The 25,612-nt window shown below is 35.2% G+C and overlaps 1 protein-coding gene across 1 annotated transcript in view; it reads left to right on the top strand.

The window, feature by feature from the left end:
- LOC129227548 (delta-like protein 1) overlaps positions 1 to 25,612 on the top strand; it is a 36,701-nt gene that overhangs the window by 9,546 nt on the left and 1,543 nt on the right. The window contains exons 2-7 of the mRNA XM_054862128.1: positions 2,494 to 2,751; positions 6,254 to 6,541; positions 9,124 to 9,225; positions 14,369 to 14,470; positions 20,232 to 20,333; positions 21,151 to 21,387. Coding sequence (XP_054718103.1) covers positions 2,494 to 2,751; positions 6,254 to 6,541; positions 9,124 to 9,225; positions 14,369 to 14,470; positions 20,232 to 20,333; positions 21,151 to 21,387 — 1,089 coding nt within the window. The remainder of the gene's footprint in view (positions 1 to 2,493; positions 2,752 to 6,253; positions 6,542 to 9,123; positions 9,226 to 14,368; positions 14,471 to 20,231; positions 20,334 to 21,150; positions 21,388 to 25,612) is intronic.

Raw genomic sequence — 25,612 nt, 5'->3', positions numbered from 1 at the left:
CGCCAACTTGGCGACGAATTTGGCGGTTTTTTTTTATATATTTATGATTTGGTTTCAAGTTGGCCATATTTAAAGAGTTAACCATTGAATCTCATTAAAACTGCCAGTATTGGAAAAATGTATCTGTATAAAACGTTTTCTCTACTTCGGTTCGCAACGGACTTGGAATGAAAGTATTTAAAGTGTTTTTTTGCTCACTCCGAGGCACTATTATCTTTAAATTAGAGTAAAAGGAAATCATGTGTTGCACACATGAGCTCGTTTCTGAAATAGTGCTTTAAATATTCTTAACGATTATATTTTTAAAAAAAACCAGATGGGTGTCCCATTTACCCCTAGAAAAGGGGTAAGGGAACCACCCCCCTTTAGTTCGAATTATAATCAAGAAAATCTAAAAAAGGGGTAAGAGATTTTTACTTGAAATAGTGTGTAAATTTTTGGTATGAATTATTTATTTGTAAATGCATTTATGGGCTATTTACTGTCTTTTGTATCTGTATGACGGATCATTTGAAAACAAAACAATTACAGCTGTGAATTAATTAAAAACTGTTTATAGGTTTTTAATGAATATCTTCGTTAATTAATGTCTTCCGAAGAGGCAAACTAGCTAAGAACACTCTCGATCTACTCTCCTTTCGAACAATTTTTTTTTCTTCAAAATCGGTCCATCCGTTTAGGCGTTAGAGTGTCACAGACAGATACACGGATACGTCAAACTTATAACCTCCTTCCTTTGTGTGTCGGGGGTTAAAAAGGAATGCTACAAGCAACGATAAAATTAAAAATTTTAAAATCGCCGACTGAGTTGCAACTGTAGAATCAAGAGGAAAATTGAAGATCCTTTTAAAATTCTTATATTATTAAAAATCAATTTCAAGTATTTCATTTGCTACTAAATAGAAACTGGCAACAGATAAAAATTTTAAATCATTGCTTTTAATTTCCTTGTCGGGCCGTGGTAGCCTGATCGGTAGGGCATTGGACTCGGGGCCGGAGGGGCTCGGGTTCGATCCCCGCTGGTCGAAGACCCACCGTCGTCATTAAAGGGGACTGGGCGACGTTAAATATGCTCGTGGTCTCAATGTCCTCCAAGTGAAACGATACCTCTGGGGGTGCTAGTACCAGGTAGCTATTAGCTCTTGAACTAGTTCTAAATTCTCATTAACTGTCCGATCCGGTGATGGTGCTGCCATCTATCGGTATATAAAATAATGGAGGCAAGGCACATAGTATGCAGATCCCTCGACATAATACAGTTGTAGTCAGTTGTGACTCTTGAATAGAAATAGAATAGAATAGAAATAATTTCCTTGTCGGCCAACAATGAATTCAGTTATCAATCGCGTGAATTTTAAAGCAGATTTTAATAACGGCTTAGCCGTTATTAAAATCTGCTTTAAAAAAACCTTATAATTCGAATTCTATGAAACATGGAAGTTCCAAACACATTCTATCAGACGGGAAAAAAAAATTCTCTTTATTTTGATATTAAATTTCAAAAATTTGAACTGTTTTCGCCGCAAAAATCGCGAAAAAACCTTTCAGTTTATATCTTCGTTAATTAATATCATCCGAAGAAGCAACCTAGCTAAGAACACTCTCGATCTACTCTCCTTTCGAACATTTTTTTTTTCAAAATCGGTTCATCCGTTAGGCGTTAGAGTGCCACAGACAGATACACAGATACACAGACACGTCAAACTTATAACACCCTTCCTTTGTGTTTCGGTAGTTAAAAAATGACACACGTGAAATGATATATGAAAAGTTACTAGCAATTTGTCTGATTGTAGTATGTAAATCTTTCTGGAAAAACATCAAATAAATTCATTTTATTCTATACGGAAACAAGCACTGCCCATAAATTATGTATATATCGCATAAGCATTTTGATATGAAAAACGTTTTTATTTCAACTACATAAAATGTGTGATCTCAAATTTTTTGCTACCCCCCCCCCCCTTGCTTCTCTTTGTTACAAACTATCCAAATTTCATGAACTTTCGATTCCCCTGAACTCGTGACAATATTATTTGTGGACAATCCCTAGATGCAGCAAAAACTCACAAAAAAGCTGAAAAGCTGAAAAAATTAATAAACAGGAATACATAAATAAAATAATTAAATAGCAATAAAATGAACAAAATTAATGCAATCCAAAGTGGGTAAAAATTCGAATAATTTATTTCGTTCCATAAGTATTGTATATCTTTCTGTTTATAGCTTCTTAAAAAGTAGTTTCTTTAGTTTGGAAGATAAGAAAAAGTTCCTTTAAATTTTCCTTCTTTAAAAGAACAGTTAGAAATCACTTAAACGTTTAATGACGAGGTTTAAAGTTCATGTAAATGATTGTTTTATTTATATTTGAAAAATGATTCCGAGCAGTGTAGTTTAATATCATATGTTCTTCAAAAATGGTTTTGAAAAAAAAAGTAAGCTTAAAATATTTTAGTTGTAACTAATAAACACTAAAATTTCATTTCTTTTTAGTTTGCGGTGACTACGACGAAATTGATATATGCCAAAATGGTGGCAAATGCATTAGAACAGGAAAAGATTCATTTTGCAAGTGCAGAAAAGGAACAAGTGGAAATTTATGCGAAACTATCGACGACTGCGAGAGGAAAATTTGCGGTCAAGGCACGGGAAAAGACGTATTTTGCATGTATGATCCAAGAATAGATTCAGCAGTCTGTATTTGTAAACAAAAAGACTTGGCATTCGACAGAATAGAGGGAGAATGCAGACGTAAGTATATAATCTTTCACGGTTAAAACGATTAAGAAATGTTCCTGGAAAATTATAGGCAGCTGATGCGCCCAATTTCAGCAAGTAACATATCTCACAAAAACTAGGAATGTTTTCCGCCAAAATTCAGTAACCTTCTTGAAATTATCCTGAAAAATCTAGAAAGATTCCCGTTTAATGCCAATCGTGTCTCTATAGAACTCCAAAGTAATCTTTGGTAGGAATAATACAGGGTGTCCGAGAAAGATCCGTACAACTTCAAAAATTGATTGAAAAAGAAACAATAGGGTTACAGCGAAACTAATTAGTACATTAGATAGCATAACTCAAAAAGTTTTTTCCTGCAATATGTTTCTGACCATATATGGCGCTACATGTCACGCAAAGGAATATTAAAGCATTTTAGTTATTTCAATGGCGGATCGCGTGAAGAAATCTCAATGTATTGCGTGGTTTATGGAAACAAAATCCGATACGCAAACACAACGGAACAAAACATCCAAACAGCTGTAGCTACTGTTGGTGTTAGCATGCTGAAACGGTCGTGGATGGAATTGGATTATCGTCTTGATATTGTTCGTGCTACGAAAGGATCTCATGTAGAAATTTCCTAAGGTAATAACTTAAGTTATAGGAAAAAAAACTTTTAAAGGTATTCTATCTAATGTACTAATTAGTTTCGCTGTAACCCTATTGCTTCTTTTTCAATAAATTTTTGAAGTTGTACGGATCTTTCTCGGACACCCTTTATAACAGCTCCATAAGCAGTATTAGAACCATGGGCAAAATTAAGCCAAAATTGCAAGAAAGTGTCAAGCATCTTACTTGATTGCAATTCGTGCAAAGCTACATAATCCAAAGACTTATTCGCTCCCTTTGGGAGCTTAATCCGTCAGGACGAGCCGTACTTGAATTAAAGTCGATGCACTTAAATGTTGCCTACCCTTAAAATCCGATTTTTGGTGAAATTTTTCAAAATAAGTTTTATTCGCTCATTTCATAAGATACATATTTAGGATTCTAAAAATGTTTTACTTTAATTCCTGCGATCTTTAGGAATGGAGTTATGGCTCCAAACATGCACCGGAAGTGAAATTTTCGTAACCGGAAGTGCTCATTATGTGAGCCCCAGAAATGTAATCAGTTTATTAGAACAGCCATTCTATAATCTTAAAACACTATTATAACCCAATTTCTTTTTTATATGTTAAATTAAATTAATTTTTGTCTATTTGAACTAATTTTGTTACTCAAGATTTTAAATTTTATTTGCGATTTCTGAAAAACTGCAATTTTCGGTTTTTTAGTTTACGAAAAATCTGATTTCTAAAAATGTTGTCGAGATATCGAAATGAAACTTGGTCTGTATATTCAGCTCATTTTGGGGGTATGTTAGGAAGCACCAAATAGCTTGTATTTATGTATTTACTAAATTTATAATTTTTTTTTTTGAAAATTTGTAATTTTATTTTAAAAAAGTCATATTATGTACATAAAAAATGTCCTACTTCATCAAATTTTAAAAATATTTTAAATCTGTTGCTTCACAACAAAGGTAAATGTTATACTAATATATTGTTGGAATAAAAAATTTTAAAAAATGATCAAAATTCACTACAGAAGGTTTACCATAAGTATTAATTTTCACTATAATTTTACTAAAAAATGCTTAATTTTCAAAAGTCTAGAAAAAAAATCACGAAAATTGGATTTGATTTCATTGCTTTATTTCGTATTGCTTTAATTTCGTTCTAACTAAAAACATGTATGTTAAATAAAAATTTTATATCTTTCAAAAAAAAAAAAAAAAAAAAGTGCTCCGAAGGTAGGCACATACCTTAAACACTCACAGTTAATCTTTAAACTGGGAGCTATAAATATTTTTTACAACAGAGTGAAGTCTGCATTCCTGCAACTTGTCAACTTGCAGCCATTCAGGAAACGTTTTGACAGTGATACTTGATATTTCCAGGAAGTGGATAAAAACCATTGAAATCCCGAAACGTTACACTGAAATACTCAGCAACGTTACGGGATGTTTTTAGTGTTCAGCATTTAACGATGCGCGGAGAATTGAATCTGTAATAGAGTACAATAAAACTTACTTATAACGAGCATGAAGGGATTGCGATATTTTCTCGATATAACCGAGTGCTTTTGAAAAAAAAGTTTGTGAAAAATTAAAAGTTCACAAAAATTCATACACACTCGCTTATTATTGAGCAATTACGACTGCTTATTGTTCTCATTTGACTGTCCTTGACGTTACGTTGATTTTATTCCCCCCCCCCCGCATCCCTCTGCAGCACTTCCGCCCACCTCCTCTGCAGGCGCGACTCCTCTGGTCCTGAGTACTGTCCCCCGGAATCTGCTTCTCCTGGTCGGCAGCGTCCATGTCCTACACACACGCACGCTGATACACACACACACACACACACGCCTACGTGCATACACACAGGTTTACACACTCACACAACTATACACATGTAATCGCCCAGGAGGAGGGGCAGGCTTGGGGGGGCCAGGAGCCGTTTCTAGAAAAGATAATTCTAATGAGTAGGGTCCTGTCGCAACTCGTGATTGCAAAACACATAATTTGAATTAAAAATTTCAGAATTCAAATTAATTTAATTTCTTTTTTTAATATTTTTTTCCTGGTTGATTTGCTTTGAACTGCCTTATTGTCTGATTGTATCTTTCTTGTGCACCCGAAAGAAATCGAGACTTGCGCCTTAGAGAAAGGATTCAAGTTTTTCTTCACATCAAAAGCCATTGACGTTGGCATTTGATGTGCAGAAAAGCTTGCTGGTTTACTTTCACATTCTTCACATTTGTCGTTATCGTTGTCGATTTCTTTCCTTGTTTTCGTTTGCTTGAATTTAAGCTACTATCAAGTTTCAAATTCTTCACCTTTGTCGTTATCGTTGTCGATTTCTTTCTTTGTTTTCGTTTGCTTGAATTTAAGCTACAATAGCCTTGGAGGTAAGTATACCTCGCAAATAATTATATACTGGTGTCAAAAAACATTTAATTTGTTCAATGCTTATCCACTCCACAATAAAAAAAAAATCGATTGACTTCAGAGTGTCAAAGGAGTTTTTTTTAAGAAATGATAAGCTGAGCAGGAAGTCGTACCAAAAGAAGTTTTATGAATCCCAAAAGTATTGCGCGTGGGGTTTGCTCGCTAAAAACGAGTTATTCCTTCAAAGACTTTAACATTGTACCACAACCAAATCTTCCTTACTTCCTCGCTAAATCCGGATTCTCGTTAAATCAGATGTCGTTATAAGCGAGCTGGACTGTAGTAGACTGTAGTTGAGTAATGTAGACGATTGAGTAAATGAATCAAGTAAAAATAAGTGCAAAGAATCGTAAATAAATGCTCAACATAAACATAAATTTTTGGAGCGTTAAATGGCTTGAGAAGTCAGATTAATGTCAAAAGGTTTCCTTAATGTTCGTAAACTTGTAAGCGCTAAAATTGTGTCAACTTTTTTTTCAGGACATTGCAGCACAGATGACGACTGTGCCAACGGAGCAACTTGCTTGCAAGAGGGAATCGGTGACAAAGAAAATATTGCTGTTAGTCCGTACGACCTGAAGTTCTGCAGATGTCTTCCAGGCACGATTGGAGTTAAATGCGAAACTGTACTGAGCTGCATCAAAGCAAACGATTTCTGTGGAAAGGATTCGAACGCAACTTGCTACTACGATGTCAAAGATAAAATAGCAAAATGTGCCTGCCCCGTCGCCAACGAGGTCTATGATGATGTGAACAAGATTTGCAAAGGTTCGTTGCTTACATGCTGTTAATTTATTATTTTTTAATGTGACAGTTGACTTTTCAATGAGCTTACTTAACCTCTCACTACAGCTGCGAGATTATAAAAGGCAGTATTTGCAGAAATGAGTTTTCGAGATATTTCAAGAAACGCGTTTTGCATTCAGTTCTAAGAATAGGAAAATAGTCGATTCATTCGCGCTTTTTTTAGAGTGAAAACCAAAAAAGAGAGCTTGAACACTAAATTTGACTTACAATAGATGAAAAAAATTCAAAAATGAAAGAGAGAAAAGTTTGCAATAACTGTTCTTTACCTGTCCAAGGCAGCAAAGGAATGTAAGTGGACTTGCTAAAGTTTTGTGAAAACCGTGAGCCAAGTTCAAACCATTGAGAAGGAATACTAATAGAGAGAGCCATAGCAAATGTCTCAGTGAAATAAGCTTGGGACCCAATGTTTCCCAGGTCAGGTGACTTCTTTGGCTGGGAAGTTGTCGTGTTTTGGCACGCAATCGCTCTTTTGGCATTAAATATTTTTCAGACGACGCGACGGCGCTTATTATGAAGTCGGGGTTACAAATCAGGGCAACTCTGGCTCCATACCATATTTATTTATTATTATTCTTTACCGCATAATAATAAATAAATAAATAACGGATAAAAATACAGGTCTATCATTCAAACTCCCTCTCCCCACTTCTTTCCGGATTTTAAAATATAATGTAACTGCATGTTTCATGTATTTTGATGTTTATTCCCTGAAATGACGGGCATGTTCAAATAGTTTAAAGTGTTCTGTTATTGACTGAAGATTTATGGATTCATATGTATTGTAATCAATATTTTGAAATGATTTCATACGCAGGCATACTAGTATTTAAATTGAAGCATAAAAATAGCAAATCTTTATTCTTGCGCATCTGCTGTTCACAGGAGCTTGGCGAGAAGATACTCGCCAGCAAAGCAAATGTACACAAAATGCTTAAGAGCCGTTAAAATAATTACTAGTTAAGTAAAAAGTGTTTTTATGGAACTAAAATGTTATTTACACTCAAGATATACAATGTTTTATAACTTTTTTAGGTAAAATAAGTACAAAAATTTAAAAATTATAGGCAACTGTGGAATATGTACTCGTTGAATGCATATAAATGTTATTTTTTCTTTATTTGGAAGTAAAAAACATTCGTACATGCTAGGGAAAAGTTACTGGACCTACTGGTGTGGCTTTTTCCTCACAGCTTACAATGCTAGAATACTGCACTCTTACTATAAATCTAATTTTTCCCTTCTACAGTTAAAGGCTGTTATCATGCATGGCTTCAGCTAATGAAAACTTCTTCAGCGGTTACGGTCAACTCGAAATTGCTCCCCAGGTCACATGGTACTGTTGCCGTATCGGGATAGTAGGGTTGCACTCTCTCCATCTATTCCTTCTCAATGGTTCAAACCCTCGGTAGGCTTTTGATAAAAAATTTCCAAAATCATGCTGTAAAGCAACACCTACTAGGGCTACTAGTATCATTTATTGCTCCAAAACATATGAGAGATTTTTCTACCGTTTGTACTAATTGTCTTTAAAATTTCAGGTTTGGCCCTATGCTATTTGTGCCTATGATCTTCCTATAATTTGTTGACAGTTTCAAAACCCTCCAGACAATTACAAAAATATCCATAAATAAGGAAGCAGTAAAGCTATGATTTTTCAGAATTGGATTTAAGTTTTAAATTAAACTCAGTTAAATTAAAAACTAACTTGGCTCAGAGAAATGCTTCGCAAATGAAAAACATCTCTACTTCTTAAACCAATTAATAAATGAGAAAAACAATAACTGTAAGTAATGTCGATAGGAAATTCCTAAATTAGCTGAATAGTCAAACTTTTGGAGACTTATATTATTTGATAATACAACCACTGAGTTATAAAAATACAAATCATTAATCGTATAAGTAATGGAATAGAGAAGTTGCTTAAGCCTAACCAGTCGATGACTTCCGCTGTTGTTTAGAATGGGGTGGTTTCCTTCAGTCAAAAGTACTACTTTTAGTCATTGAAATGGATAGAATGAGCAAAAAAAAAAAAAAAAAAAAAAAACACATGGACCCAGAAAATACTTTCATTTTCCCAACAGTTTTTTTTTAAAATTAATATTTTAAAGTGTCCGATTTTTCAAACAAGGCGTGGTCTTTATGACGTCACAAATGATGCAATTTGGCGCATCTTTCTACTACGTTTCCACGTTATGATAATCAAGCAGCGAATTAAAATTGCGCTCTACGCTTACTATCAACCCTATCGTTGCCAATGCACGTGAGTAAAGATGCGAATTAAATATTTTGTTCTGTGAATGGCAACACTGAATGGCGTTGCATCATTTGTGTTGTCACACGACAGAAGTGTAAACAATAAAAGCGCAACGATTTAATTAATTTTTAAAAAAATACTAAACTTAAAAAAAAATATTTAAAAAATGGTCAGATCCTATGTTTTTAAGCATGCTCTTTCAGAAAAAAATAGTTTAAAAATTTTGGAAACGACCCCATTGTTTAGAATACACTTCAAGACCTTTCATTTGCTATTTTCCTATTTTCAGAGTGCACTTGCGGTGATAAAGGAGAAAACTGCACATATAAGGAAGGAGTAAAACATTGCGATTGTGAAGAAGGATTTTATGATGTCGGTGGAACTTGCAAAGGTACTGAAATTCCTCACCTTTCTTCTCAAAACAGAATTATTAAAACTCTGACTGTCAGTACTTGGTTAATACCTTGTTTCAGAAGCATTTATTTTCATGAAGGTGCGATACGCAAAGGAAAATAGGAGATGCAATAAAGAACGCAAAGCTTGCCATTTTTACTTTTTGTCAACTAAATGCAGTTACTGTTGCAACTTAAGCATATGAATTACATTTAATCACATTGAAAATATGTTTGGAGATAATTTTTTAAAGATTTAACTGATTCTAAAAATCTCTAAGTTTTAATCGTCAAAATTATGCTCTTTATTCTTTGTAATAAAACCAAACATAAACAAGACCTTTAACCAACAAACTATAAATTCAGAATAACTTATTTCATTCAAAATATTTATCTTTTTCTTTACTAATAATAAAGCTGACAGTCTCTCTGTGTGAATATTGGGATCTCTGTCTGTCTGGATCTCTGTGACGCGTATAGCGCCTAGACCGTTCGGTAGATTTTCATAAAAATTGGCACAAAATTAGTTTGTAGCATGGGGGTGAGCACCTCGAAGCTATTTTTCGAAAATTCGATTTTCTTTTTTTCCTATTCTAATTTTAAAAATATTTTACTGAGCAAATTACCACAACGTGGACTAGTAAACTGCCATAACGTGGACGAGTCAACTACCATATGCGACCATGCACTGTAAAAAAAAACTGTAAATTTTGAAGAAGTTATCCGTATTTTTTACAGAAAAAAACTGTTTGCAATAAAATACAGGATTTCTCTGTTTTTTTGAATCTGTAACCGGTTATACTTTGTTTTTCTTCGAATCTTCGAAATTTCGAGCGCGTATTTGGATTTTGGTTCTCGTGCTCGAGTTTTTGATCTTATATTTGTTTAAAGCGAGTAAGTCTTAAATCGTTTGCAACTTCCATTTCATTGCATCCTAATCAATATTTTATTATTATGTTTTTTTGTCATCTGTTACAGAGGCATATTCGGAAATTTACCTTTGTATACATGTATTTCGTAGTAGTATAGTAAATATTGAAATGGATTTATGAAAGTATAGTATCAGTTTTTAACTTTCATAAAATAATAAATCAGCTTGAATAAATAATAAAAATACGGAAGATTTCTGTAAAATAAACGGAAGAAAACTGGCGTCCTGGCTGACAGTTTTTTTCTGTAAATTTTACGAATTTTTTTTACAGTGTGGACGAGAAAATGAACATAGCAAATTGGCGAGAAACTCATCATCCATTATTTCTAAATATACAGGCGAACAAAATGACCTTTTAATTTTCTACTACGGGCAAAGCCGTGCGGGTACTTCTAGTCTCAATGTAAATATATTATAAACTAATAAATTAAATGTTGCAGACGATAAATTTCGAATAGTTTGCCACAACATTGCTTCTTTTTCTTGCCTCATATAGTCGAAGACTTATTTCATTTTTTTTTAAAAAAGCTTGTTAAAAATACATTTATATCGCTAAAATATAGCAGAACTCATAAATATGACAGACGTTCTTTCTTCTTCCTCTATCTTTTTTTGAGAATATACTCGCTTCTCAAATGATTTTCAGGAGCCTCATTTTCGCAGTAGGACTTTATTTTTCTTTGAAATTTCTTGTTCATGCATTAGAGCAGCCACACATTAAAAAAAAAAAAAAACTTTTGTCTTCCTGCATTATAATAAGCTGATTTGACAGAAAAAACACGATATAATTGACAAACTACCAGGTAACTTTATAACTATCATGTGAGAAGTGGAAAAGAGTTCCACCTTATTGAATGTGTTCATCTGACAACGTTTTCTGCATACTTTCCTTCATATCTTTCAAATTTTAACACTTTCACTTTCTCTTTGAAATCTTTTAATCATTTCTCACCTTTATAATTCACAACATCTCCCATTTTTCTCCATCGTATACTTACTTGTTCATGTTCTTATATTTTTACAAACTTCTTCCCTTGACCCTTCGATCTCACTTTTTTTCTTATTCTGTTACTTTTCACCTCCAGTTTACTTTTCCACATTTCTTCACATTTTTAATTGACATGTTTAAATGCTTCTATTTTCAGTTTTCTAAGAAGTTTACTAAAAGTATTCTTTCCATACAAGGATATTTCTCAAAGAAATATTCGTAAAACAAGAGGTTCCTATTTTTACGGTTTATTGATTAAAATAAATGATTTCTTTCATGACTATCGAAACACATTCATTGTATTTTTTTTCCATTATTCTGTAATTTACTCGTACATTTACCATATGTTTTTAAAATCCTTTTTTAAGGTTTAAAAGAATTCATATTCTTCACTTTGAAGGAAAATACCATTTTATACTATTTTCATTAAAATGAGAGAACTTGTATTTTCTCCTACGACGCTGTTTTTCAATTGCGCTGAAAGTTTGTTGAAAAAAAAAAATCATAGTGTTCATTTGACAAATTTTTCTTTCAAAAAAAAACTCCTTTTGTTCTATATGATTTCAAGAGTCAATCAATAGTTTTTTTTTTTTTTTTTTTTTTTTTACTGAAATGAAATAGTACAAATTTTAACTTATGATGAAAACTGCCAATTCATATGTATTGGTAATAACAGAGTGTGGTAGGGCAAGGGACATACAGATTTTTAAAAAAGCATTTATTGGTTTATATTATACGCATAACTAAAAAATAAGCTCACTGAGCTGATCAATAAACTTAACTTAAACATCTGATCCTGCATTACATCATTCACACGATTTCTCTATCGATCATCAAACCAATTTCAAACTCTATACTCCATATATATAACTGTAGAAAAGAACTGCGCCATCTAGGCAATTTACATATTGTTGTTCTTCTTCGCATTTTCCGTTCGAATACTGTCAGGTATTTTCATTGAAATGAGAAAGAAGTTTTGGTGACTTCTCTTTTTCCAAAACAAAACGTTTATTCCAAGAGATTCTTGATTCTAACATCATTTTTTTCATAAGAGCATACAATAGTTATAACTTAGGTTCACGGGGATCCGTTTAGGCCTCCTTCACTTGAGGCTACTTAGGCAATGTTCGGAAAAACCTCCCAGGTCGCACCCCGCGCGGTTGGTTTAAGACCCCTATATACGATTCGACGCATCGGATTAAGATTAGTCATTTTGGATCGGAGCGTGTGTTTGAGTGGTTGTCTTTTCTGGAGAGTAATCGCATTTGGTGATTGTTCACTGTGAGCAATTATTAGCGGCACGTGAATAGTTTATTAAATAAAGTATTGTTTTCGGAAAATTTGGCAAAATCCGAAATTTTGCTGTGGTAATCCTAGCAGCGCAACAATGAAAAATCCGATCCAAAATGGCTAAACTTAAGCTGATGCGTCGGCCTGTCTATATAGCGGCTCTAGACGAACCTAGAGCCGCTATATAGATAGGCCGACGCATCAGCTAAAGATTAGCCATTTTGGATCGGATTTTTCATTGTTGCGCTGCTAGGGTTATCATAGCAAAGTTTCGGACTTCGCCAAATTTGCCAAAAGTAATGTTTTTTAAATAAGCAATTCACGTGCTGCTAATAATTGCTCACACTGAACAATCACCAAACGCGATAACTCGCCAGAAAAGACAACCACTCAAACACGCGTTCCGATCCAAAATGGCTAATCTTAAGCTGATGCGTCGGCTCGTATATATAGGGGCCTTAGGTTGGTCTGGTTAAGGTTATGACATCACTGGAATGTTTCCGGTGAGCCCGGTAGAACAGCTGTGTTTCCGAACAATCGTGGTTTCGGCGCGGTAGTTCTAGTTCAGCAGCAGACGACGCTCCAATCACAGAGAGTGTAAAACTTGAAACACGATCGGATTGGTCGAGCAATACTTCGTGATCTCGTTAACACGTCGAAACCACCGTAGGAGCGGTTGCAACCGGATCGACCTATAGAGAGCAACCGCAAGCATTTCTGAATGCTGGTCGGTGGCACCGAAAATCAGCTGATTGCGTTTCCGAAAGCTGGCACCGGTGCGACCACGGCAAGTTCCCAAACGTTGCCTTGGTTGAATCAGTTTTCGAACTGGTGGCTATTAGGTAGGAAAATGCAGGATTCGTCTGTCATCCATGCTGTATAATAGGGAAGTTTTCGATTTTTCAATTTTATTTTTATATGATAGAGTAACATGTATGAACATCATAGGTGAAAAAATTTTTGCGATACGATAAATAGTTTCTTTTAAATTAATTTTTCAAGTTCAAGCGCTTGTGACGTCAAATGGCATAGGAAGTGACGTCATGCGCTCTTCCGATAGGGGAGAAGCCGAATTCGGGGGGGGAAGTCTCAGGGGAGAAGTCGAATGCATGTTCGTGCATTCGACTTCGAAGACGAAACGTAAAAGGCTTATCTCCTCACATTTAACTCCTCGCGTTTCTGGAACATTAAACCTCTCATCCTCTCGGAAATATTCGAATATCATCATTGATGTTACTTGATGAAGATTATTTAGATTGTGCTTTAACGAATCCGGCCTCCATAGTTTGTTCAAAAGGATTATTGAATTTCTATAAAATAAAAATATTAGCCCGCTCAAAATGTCCCTAGCGAAAACAAGGGATCTTCGGCGGAAGGCTGCCCATTAGTGCCCTGTGACGTAGGTTCGTGACGTTTCAGAAGAGCGCACATTTGCGCGTGGATTTTTAAAAATTCATTAAAAATCAATCACGGTGTTTTAAAATTCGGCGATGGTGAATTTTTTAGTTTTGTGGGTCAATTAACAATATTCAACAGCCAAAATATGAACATTTAATAGGTTGCACTTCCCTATTGTACGACATGGTCACTCACGATTTTCTGCATCTGGAAAATCTATTGCGGGTCAGAACCGGGGACCAAGGCGCAGAAGGCCAGCACCTTACCACCACGCCAACTTTTAGTAGGTCGATGCTCTTCATAAATTTCATGCAATGAAACCTGAATCCAACATATTTATATTCCAACTTATATTAAAGACTTTGCTGACAGTTTTGTGTAACAAATAATAATTCTATTAAAATGAAGTTTTCCTAACCCAAGGTTGAACTTCATTGCAAAGGAATTGTGTGCGAGGCAATCTATGAAACTCCTTGACTGATAATATTAATTCAATTACGACCAAAAAGGATTCTCAACACTACTTCCTTTACAGATTGCAAGTGTGGTCCACAGGCTACTGGGTGCTCGTATGAAGATGGAAAGAAAATTTGTCATTGCGAGGAAGGTTTCAAGCAAAATGGCGAGGTCTGTGAGAGTAAGTTCTACGATTTTCAGTTTATCCTACATTACTTTTTAATTCAACTAAAAGAAAGATTCTTTTCCAACAACACTGTTCAAAAGAAATGTCGTTTTAAAATAACACAAAAGCGATCTTTTAATGAGGACAAAAACAATCATGGCCACAAGACCAATTTCAAAAACCTATGTAACCACTGATATATGAAAACTTACTTGAAGAATATAAAAGGCACCGAAAAGTAAAACGTTTTGCAAAAATTTTGTTTGACTTCATCCCACTAACAAACAGTTTCTGACAACTTATTTTTAAGCCAAGGTTAAAGAAGTTTCTAAGATTAAAAGCATTATTTCATGCAAAACTTAATTTGTTTTTTCATTAATGTAGTTAAAAATTATGGTGTTTAAGATGAAAAATAGTTTGGGAGCATTTCTGTACTTTTTAAACAGTTTCAGTGACTCAAAAACGTATTGGGACTCTTGGTTTACATAACTGCAAAGCTATTTATGAAGATGGTAGCTACATTGAAACAAAAGCAAAGTGGATTAGGAAATATTTTACTATTCGGCGCACATTATGTAAAAAAAACCTTCATTGATATTTAATAGTTACAACGTGATCTAGCTTTATTATCGAAACAAAAACAAGGGTCAAAAAAGTATTGAGATACTTTTGAAAAAAGAGATTTAAAAAAAATATTTTGCAAAGTAATAGAAACAGAGGCTACATCTTTTTCAGACAATAGTTTTAAACACAAAAAGTTCAACAGATAAGATTACTTATCGGGAAAAAAAATGGCGAGGAACGAAGCTACATCGGTTTATGTCTTAGAGAACAAATTAGTAAATGGAGCGAGCAAGTGCAATCATTTGCTTAACAAAAGCTGAGTCAAAGTCTCCAAATCACATGACTCAAAAACGACGAATAGTTGACAAGTTTTGCGTGAAACTAGCGAAAGAAACCCGATTTCTTCCAATGCTTTGCTTTGAAGCCTGTCACGTGACTTGCGATGTTTGCCTCATGAATGAGAGTCTTCACTCCATCCATTTTATCTCTTCTCAATGGTTTCTGTGCGAAATCTAGCATTAAGTCATTGAAAAAGGAAAAACCCGTTCACTGTATTGGAAAACAAATCTTGAAATTGATTAATTATGGTGTTTTTAACATTATTCAGAGGCTCTAAAAATTAAATAAATAAATAAATAAAAACAAAAACACACGGTGTGGAAAACAAGCGAAGATCAGGGCGTCCAAGAACATTGAGTGAACATGAAGAAAGGTGGATTGGTGGACAAGTTCTTAGTAATCTAAAAACTTGTACAGTAAAATTGACTGTGCAATAAAAACCAAGTTTCGAAAAGTCAGTAAATCCTGTTACTATCTAAAAACTATCCAAAAAGATTTAAAATTAAACAATTATCAGGGCAGAGTGGATTAAAGAAAGCTCTACACTAACAAAAAACAAATCAAATAGCCAGGCTAGCATTTGCTTAACTGCATGCAAAGCAGTGAAAAGATTTTGTGAAAATGTAATTTCTTTGATGAAAACAAATGTAACAAATTCGGCTCATATGGTAAAGAAACCATTAAATGCATTGTTTGTCAGAAATTTACGACCATATCGTCAAATGATTAAGATGGTAATTAGTTAGTCTGTGGCCGCGGAAAGCTCTGGTATTAGAAACTTACATTGGTGATGATGGTACATTGAACAAATATGTCTATTTTGGCAATATTAAAGAAAAACTTACAAAGCAACCAAGCTGCGAATTTCAAGACTGTACCAATCGAAATATTCGAAAGATACTCGTACTTTGGATATTTGAAAGCTATAGTCATCTGTAACTATCCTATGTGACTAAGACTCCTGCACAAAGTCTAGAACATAATACCGTTGAACATGTGTGGGTATAGGGTAGGTGGGGGTAAAGCCCCGCGTGGGGTAAAAACCCGCACCGACATTTTAACCGACTCTTTTTGTGGAGAAAAAAATATTTTTTGACAAAGTTAAAAAAAAAAAAAAAAGATTAAACGTGTGAGATATTTAAGTTCGGTGCTATTGAATAACAATAAACCAATGGTTCAAGGAGGTTTTTCAAGTGTTTTTATCAAGCAGTCACCCTTTTTATTCACATTCATCTTGAGTGGGGTAAAGATCCGCATTGCGGGGTTTTACCCCATTTTGTGGGGCAAAACCCCGCAATTTTGTTTTCCCGCTAAATTGTAGTGTTCTCAATTATTACTAATCAGACGTAGCTAAAATTTGGAAGGATTATAGGTAACAGCCCACGCAATGACTCTAATTTGAAACTAGTATGTTGTGGCCATCACGAAACTTTCTTCTATATTTTTCTTTTTTTTCTGATCCCTCCCCATGTTTGACGAGGAAGCAATATTCCCAACAAAAACAAAATTACACATGCAAAAACTTGACGACTATCCCAATGTCTGAATTATTGCAAAAGCAAAGCAAAGAGCGAAAATTGAAAGTTATTTTAAAAGCCTTGCTTGAATTAATTACAAATATTTTATTTGTTAACAAACATAAGATGGCAACAGTTAAAAATTTTAAATCATTGAGATAATATTTCCGATCATTTCCATACAATTAAAATCACGAGAAATACGCAGACGACAATCTATTACGATTTATCTTTCTTATTGTTGCATTAATAAAAATATTTTTATTCGCAAAAAAAAAAAAAAAAAAAATCAACACCTCTTGGAGCGATCGGCGTCAAAATTGAACCAAAGCCTGCTTACATATGGATTCACATATATTCCAAATTTCAACCAGAACGTAGCATTACTTCTTGAGATAGGGCACTCAAAATGGAAAAAAAGAACGGGTGATTGCGCTACCCCCCTTTTTAGCTGTTGACACAAGAATAAAATCAGTTCTTATACCCACTAAGGGCTACTTGCAGATAAATTTTTCTTTCATTCCGTTCATTATTTCTTGAGATACAGCAGTCACAATTGACGACAAAAAACGTTCTATAGCTCAACCCCCGTTTGAGTTATTGACACCAAAATTGAATCAGCACCTGTTCCTGTTAATACCAACATATGGACCAAATTTTGTTTGATTCCGCCAGTTACTTCCTGAGGAATAGCAAGCACGCGTAACTCGAAAAACGTCCCATTGCTCCACCCCCCTTGGAGGAATTCGCGCCAAAAACTAATGGGCACAAGTTCACATAGGGGCACATATGTGTACTAAATTTCGTTCGATTTCATGCGGTAGTTTTTGTTGTAGAGCGGCCACAAAAAACTGGTCACACACAGACGTGACACACATACACACACACACACACACATACACACACACATACAGACAGACAGACATTTTCCAAAAATGGTCAAAATGGACTCAGCACACCTCAAAACGTTCGAATCCGTCAAAATTCGAAAATTTGCACGAATCCAATACTTTCTTCTATATATTAGATATAGAAGAAAGTAAAAATGGAAAAATATACCCTTTATTTACCAAGGTGGTATAAAAATTGAAAATCGCGGGGCTTTATCCTCACCTACCTTATTTGCAACAAACCTAATGAACATCAAATTTCAAACAAGCTATTTTGACAAACATTTAGTCGAAGAGGGGACTACTTCAGAAACTAATGAAATTGTTCATATTAAATGATATACACGCTGATCAAAATAAGAACCAAACGGTAGTAAGACCTTATCTAGAATTAACATTGCTAAAGAAACTTAATGGGAACGCTCACATTACTTTCTTTTGAATGGCCATTCGTTTATCCTTTGCGACCGAGATTTTGGAAGACTAAAGCGAATGTTAAACGGATATGACAGATTATCACCACGTGAAATTCTGTCTTTTTAAGTGAAACTGCATCAATATTCACCGTTAAATCTGTTGAAACGAATAAAATCTGTAATTGCTAAAATCGGCAGTCTTCATTATTTAAAAGAACTGATCTTTCATATTGAGATTTTGGAAAAATGATTCTGTGGTTTGTGAAAAAGTTTGTTTTCAATATTCGTGTTGTTTAGATATTCTATAGAACAATAAAGGGACGGTTTTTGACTAGCTATTTTATTGACGGTTTTCAGGAGCATACTTTCGTGTTTGGAAAGCAGCGTTTTAGTAGTAGTTTTTTTTTTTGTTTGTTTTTTAAATAAGATTTAAGGTAAACAGACCAGTAGTGGTTAATGCTCCAGAGAACTTCAGTAGTGACCACTTCAAGGTTTATATTTGAAAAAATAATATTCCAGGTTTCTCATTGGATTCGAACGTGCAGGAGGTAATACCTTTTAAACATGTTTGATGAACTTTTGAATCCACAGGGGGACATAGAATCGTATTTTTACTTCCTTTTACAAAAAAGGAAGTATTGTATTCGCAAAAAAAAATTCACTCAAAAATCGGCATTAATTTCCATTTTGCTCACCCACGAATTACTGTAGAGTTTTTTTTTTTCAACCCGACCACACGCGGATAAGCGCCTAAGAACGAAAAGACACCCGAAATATCCATCTTGACATTCCCCGAGTTAATTACAACGACTTTTCTCGTGACGTCCGGATGTGCGTATATATGTCGCATAACTCACAAGAACGGTATGTTCTAGAAAGTTGAAATTTGGTACGTAGTCCTAGTGGGGTCTAGTTGTGAACCTCCCTTTTTGGTTGCATTCGTTTGTTCCAAAGGGGGTGTTTCATTTCTTTTTGGGGGGAAATCATTGTTAATTTCGACGCAAACTCAAGTGGTGTTACAATTAGGCGGACACTTGGCGATATATCGCCAGTCTTTTGGTCTACAAGTTTTATCGTCAACTTGGCGACTAATTTGGCGATTTCTTTTTTTTTTTTTTGAGCAATCACGATTGCTTATTGTTCTCATTTGATCGTCTTTGATGTTCCGTGCCTTTTTCAACCACCACCGCCACCTGCAGGCGCGGCTCCGTCCTCCGGTAGCCGCTCCTGGTCGGTGGCGTCCATGTCCTAGACACACGCACGCTCACACACATACGCACTCACACACATACACACACACACCAACGTGCATACACACAGGTCTACGCACACACAAAAGCCTACACATACACAACTAATACACACGTCTCCGTTCAACAGGAGGGTAGACTTGGACGGACAAGAGTCGTGTCTAGAAACAAGTGAGTAGAGTAGTAACCAATGAGTAGGGTCCTGTCGCAACTCGTGATTGCGAAAACAATAATTTGAATTCAAAATTTAAGAATTCAAATTAGTTTTTTTAATTTTTTTAAATCTGGTTTCAAATTGGCCACTGTTGGTGATATTTAGAGTGTTAACTATTGAATCACATTAAATTTTCCTATAATGGGAAAATAGCGTTAAATTGGTGTAAAAGAAAGTCATGTGATGCACACATCTGTTCGTTTCAAGTATGAACCTTGTAGTGGGTACTACTGATGCACTGGTCACTACTGGTGTGTTTACCTAAACATTTTTTAGCTAAAAACTTTAAAATAGTTGGAGATAAACGAATGTTGTGTTGATTTTTGCTTCAAATGAACTCTTATATCATATCTTAAAAAGTATTTACCATAAGTGTGTCTCCCCAGTTCCGCCAAAATCCCCCCCCCCCCCCTGTTTTTCAGTCTCTATCATATCTTTTGATACATTAAAGGTGAGAGGAAATTGGAAATGTAGGCAAAACTGCTGCTAAACCTTTTGAAACACCCTGCATACATATACGTATTTGTAGCTATTTAGTAGAAAAGTAAAAAACTAAGCTTATTTTTCTTTTCGGTTCCTTAAACAGACTGCAATTGCAGAAGAAACTACAAGGACTGTGACTTCATCGATGGAGAAATGACGTGCACTTGTGAGGATGGTTATGCTCAAAAAGGAGATATGTGTGTTGGTACGTATTTTTCTGAAAACATTTTTTTTTTCAATAGAACGTAGAAATATAAGTAGAAGCCCCATGAGCATATGAAAAAAATGAATGCATTTTTTTCTCTTTCTCATTGATAATTACGTGGGATAAACTCTCTTCTAAAAATGCAAATTCAATTAAATTCTGAAATAGCAACTATATTGTTAATTATGTTAGAATAGTGGTGGAACAAGAACTGCTCTCACGTGGACCCCTGATGGCAAGAGGAAGCGCGGGTTTCCAAAGGTAACCTGGCGTCAGATGGCCATACAAGAAAGAAATGCCTTTGGTTGGCGAAGCTGGGGGAGTGGCAGGGAGGCGGCATTAAACCGGTTGGGATGAAATGCCACGCTAGCGGCCTCGTGCGCCACTAGGCATTAAGAGAATCAAGTCAAGTGGTGCAACTAGGTGATTCCACCGTCGTATGTGAGGCAGTCGAACTAAATTTACAGTTTTGTACATATAAAAGCTATATGGTGTGTGTGGGGGGGGGGGGGGGGTGTAACAACCTTTCGTATTATTTAAAAGTAATTTACTTCTCTAAATTTTCAATAAGTATTAACTTTTCTCCCGTAGAAATAAATAAAACTTTCGAGTCTTTGAATGCTTGTTTTGGAATTTAGACGATAACCTTTTTTAAAGGAAAAATCTATCTAAACTCTTTTCAGAGGAAGCATTAATATCTCTCTTGGGTCATAAATGATGTTTGATTCTCAAAGAAAATGAATCAGAATCTATTCGAAGCAATGAAGAATCGGTAGCGGTTTTAGCAAAATATAACTTTTATTGGTATTCCCTCCAGAGGCCTGCAGTGACGACCGCCCTTGCAAGAACGGTGGAAGCTGCAAGAATGGAATCTGCACTTGCAAGAAAGGAACAGGTGGTAATTTTTGTCAGATTGTGACAAAATGCGAGTATGACAATCCTTGTCCACAAGTCTATGATATCATCTGTGCATACGACGAGGAAATTGAGGACGCATTTTGCAAGTGCACGGCCTTCGATGAAGTTTATGTGAAAGACCAAAAGAAATGCATAAGTAAGTTTTTTTATTATTTCGCACCCTAAGTCTTTAAGTAACTGTCTTGAAAATTAAGCATTTTCATTTTATTTAAAGCTATGGGGGTCTGTATTTAAGATTATGTCCTCCGGTCTTTCATTTGGTTCCGGGTCTACATAGCTGCTTTTGGACATTCAGCAGACGCCATTCTTTCTGGTTTTACGCCTTTAGAGTTGTGCGTGAAGGAGATAAAATCAAATCTATACTATTAAAATAAGGATATTTATGTGCTGATCATCAGATTGGACCCAAATTGGTCAAAATATCTTCAACTTGTCGCCAAGCACTCGCAAAGTCTATCTTTAAACATTTTGAACGTTAACAGCAAGTACCCCTAAAGATGGCGGCGCCAAGAATAAAATGCCGCAAAACTTTATTTCAACCCTTAATTCTATCACCTTGTAGGAATAGATACCAATATTAACAGCAGTACATTTATTGAAACAAATAGCAAAAGTTAAACATGAACTAAGTCAAAAATTGCTAGCACGTAAAATAACTTAAAAACTTTTTCAACTGTTGCTTAATGTAAAACGGGCTACCAAGAGAGCTCCGACAGCTTAGCGAGCGAAACGACAGAGACGTGAAGTTCCTATGGAACGTAAAACCAAGACTAGAGGTTCAACTAACATTTTGCATTCAGTTAGATGGTTTTACCACACTTATTTGCTAGGTTTTTAACTGATGATATTGTAATTAATAAGGAATAACGACAGTGAATCTAATAACCTATATTTTTCCAACTCCAAAAAATGAATACTCGACCCCCGCCTCGTATTTATATCATCTCATTAAATCTGTTGGTATTCGGACATCGGAGATGAAGCCCCACTTCAGAGTACTATCCTAAAAACCAGAAAACACTTGTCGACGGATCTGATCGAAACACGCTACCTACTACTCGCATAGATTACTTTTTTTTAAATCTATATTACACTGTTAAAAATGAATAAAACAATAAATATCTACAGAATTTGGTATCAAAGAGTTGTCACAAATATATTTAAAGTTAAAGACGAGTAATTATTTGAATAATCATAGTTAAGTTAATGATCATTTGTGAGAAATAACCGCACCGAAAGTAAAGTGTAGATGTACTTATGAATTATTTACATGAAGAGCCAAAAATATTCTGGGATATTAAAGTTTAAAATTTCAATCAAAATAACAATAAAATAAAATGCGCATAAAATTTTTCGACAGTTAAAAATTTAAAGAAATTCCTAACACTATCGAATAACCGCTAACAGGAAATGATTCAAACACTTGAACGAAAAAGCAAAAGAAAAAGATAGACGGAGAGAGATTTCTTTATTTTTTGCGCTCGCTACACGAAGCACAAGAATCATTTTTATTTAGGTTCTCACTTGTTGATTATTGAAAATATCATTGCGGTTACTGTTTCGGTGATTAAATGTTGCTTATCGAGTACTCAAGAAAATAATGATAGATATATTTAGTAGCGTTTTCAATGATGGAATTTTCACGACAGTAACGGTAACCTGAAAATAAACAACTAACAGTACTATGGTATCGTAACGGACTAACGGTAACTGAAAAGCATTAAACGTACTTTTAACTATGTTTGAAAGCCCTAAAAGCTACAAAGTGATCAAAAGCTGTACTTACTTGTTATTTTAAAGAATTATCCTACAAAAGTTGAGATTTAATCCAATAGTGTACTTCATTCAATGTGAAAGACGTAGAAGCCACGCGTAGTGCAACCTATCATTCGTCCGCCATATTGAAGTGGTTGAATGGTGAATGTATGCCGGAAGCGCATGCGCCAGCAAGTCATTTAGCGATTGCTTGCTGTTTTGGCACCCCTGTCTACGATTGTCTGCTACTTTCGCACCTCTGCTTTACTTCCTGGCCAGTATGGCACCCTTGGTCACCATGCTTTCACCTTAGGGGGAATATATTCACTCGTCTGGAACCTCTGGTTATAACGGTGTACGGTGGTTCGAAAAAATAAATTTCTTTATTTCGGAATCGCGTTACCTCTCAAAAGTTGCAGTTTGGTATCCTCAGTTGGGGGGGGGGGGGGGGGATAATAAAACAATTCTAAGTTAACATCTTCAGTTCGTGCATGAGGCAGAAAGTTTGAGAAAATATGATAAAAATTAAAATTTTCAAAACATAATAAAATTAGTTTTTTTTTTGTATTTTTTCAGAATGCAACAACTATAAATTGTCAGGATATAGCGTAGTTTGAGGCTAAAAAATATCTTTTAGCTTTTACATAAGATCTTTAGTTCGCACATGTGCCTTAGATTGGGCAGAAGCTTTTAGCCCAATTTAAGGTGTATGCGCAAACGAAAGATCTTACGTAAAAGCTATAAAATATTTTATTAGGTTCAAATTACACGCTATGTACTGACAATTTATGGCTGTAGCTCTATAAAAGTATAAAAAACTAATTTTATAATTTTTTGAAAAATTGAATTTTTAGCACATGTTTTCAAACTTTCAGCCTCATGTGCGCGAACTGAAGATGTCAAATTAGAATTTTTTTGTTATTTCTCCCCAACTGAGGATACCAAACTAAAACTTTTGAGAAGTAACGCGATTCGAAAATAAAGAAAGCGATTTGTTCCAATCAACCTAATCTATATCCATCTTCTCGTAGATAATACGTAAGCGAAGTACACTGAGGGAACAAAATTCATGGAATGGTTGGAGGAAAATATGCACTTGTTAATAGTGTCATTTACCTAGTATATAAATGGGTTGTTCGTTGGTAGGGATTTAATTTGTATTCAAGAAATTCACGTGAAAAGGTTTCTCACCTGATCATGGTAGCACAAGGGAAATTACAGTGCCGGCAAAAAAAAAAAAAAAAAAAAAAAAAAAATAAAATAAAATCTGTGACCTACTTCCCCCAATTAATTCTAATTTGAATTCCAAAACTTTGAATTCAAATTATGTTTTTCGCAATCACGAGTTGCGACAAGACTCTACTGATTAGAGTTATTGTTTCTAGAAACGGCTCCCCCCCCAAGCCTGTCCCTCCTCCTGGGTGCTTACGTGTGTGCACGTAGGCGTGTGTATGTGTGTAAAGGCGTGCGCACGTAGGGGAGTGTGTATGAGCAGAAGGATATATGGACGCCACCGCCCAGCAAAAGTGGATTCCGGGGGACAGTGCTCAGGACCAGCCGCGCCGCCGCCGGTGGACGGTGGTGCTGCAGCCCTGGTCCAAGCTGAAAAAGGAACCACAACGCCAAGGACTGTCAAGTGAGAACAATAAGCAATCGTGATTGCTCAAAAAAAAAAAAAAAAAAAAAAAAAACTTTACATTTAGTTGGCATCTAAAAACTTAACATTCAAACTTCTTGTCTTGATTGAAATTGGCATGCTACCTAGTTATTTCGCCGAATACTGAATATTCGGACATATTATTCAGTACTCGGTCGATAAAAAAAATTACATTTGGTTGGCAATTAAAAACTTTACATACCTCTTTCCTGTCATGGTTTTACCTGACATGCTCCGTTGTAAATTGGCCGAATACCGAACATTCGGCCAATTATTTGGTATTCGGCGAAATCACTAGTGAGCATACCAAGTAAAATCATAAAAAGAAATTTGCATGAAATGTTTTTAATTGCCAACCAAATGTAAAAATTTTTTTTGCCGGCACTGTATTCGACTTTGAACCAAGAATGTTAGTTAGAGAAAGAGACGGGAGTATTTCATTCTGAGACCTTCATTGTCAAAAGAGTTAAAAATATCTCGTTTCAGGCATTTCCTCCCCCAATGTATAGCTCAGTGGCAAACCACCTGCACTTAATGACTGAGACCAGTGACGTCAGGGTAGAATTGTAAGTGTGAATAGTTAGCAACACTGAGTGAAATAACCCTAGGAATCAATGTGGGACATACGACAGACATATCCGACAAAACAGAGTAACCAAATTGAACTTTAATGCACTGTGACAGCAGCTGACGGCCTCAAGTGCCTTCACAACCAACATGATTCTTCCAGTGACGCATCGCCTGGTTTCGTGACCGTACGGGCTGGGCTAGAGCCGCTATATAGATAGGCCGCGCATCAGCTTAAGTTTAGCCCTTTTGGATCGGATTTATCATTGTTGCGGAGCTAGGGTTACCACAGCAAAATTTCGGGTTTCGCCAAATTTACCGAAAATAATACTTTATTTAATAAAAAATTCACGTGCTGCTAATAATCGCTCGCAGTGAACAA

Source organism: Uloborus diversus, chromosome 8 (assembly GCF_026930045.1).
Source record: "Uloborus diversus isolate 005 chromosome 8, Udiv.v.3.1, whole genome shotgun sequence".
NCBI classification, from domain to species: domain Eukaryota; kingdom Metazoa; phylum Arthropoda; class Arachnida; order Araneae; family Uloboridae; genus Uloborus; species Uloborus diversus.
The sequence above is the reverse complement of the archived record's forward strand: the minus strand, read 5'-3'. Positions and strand labels throughout refer to the sequence as shown.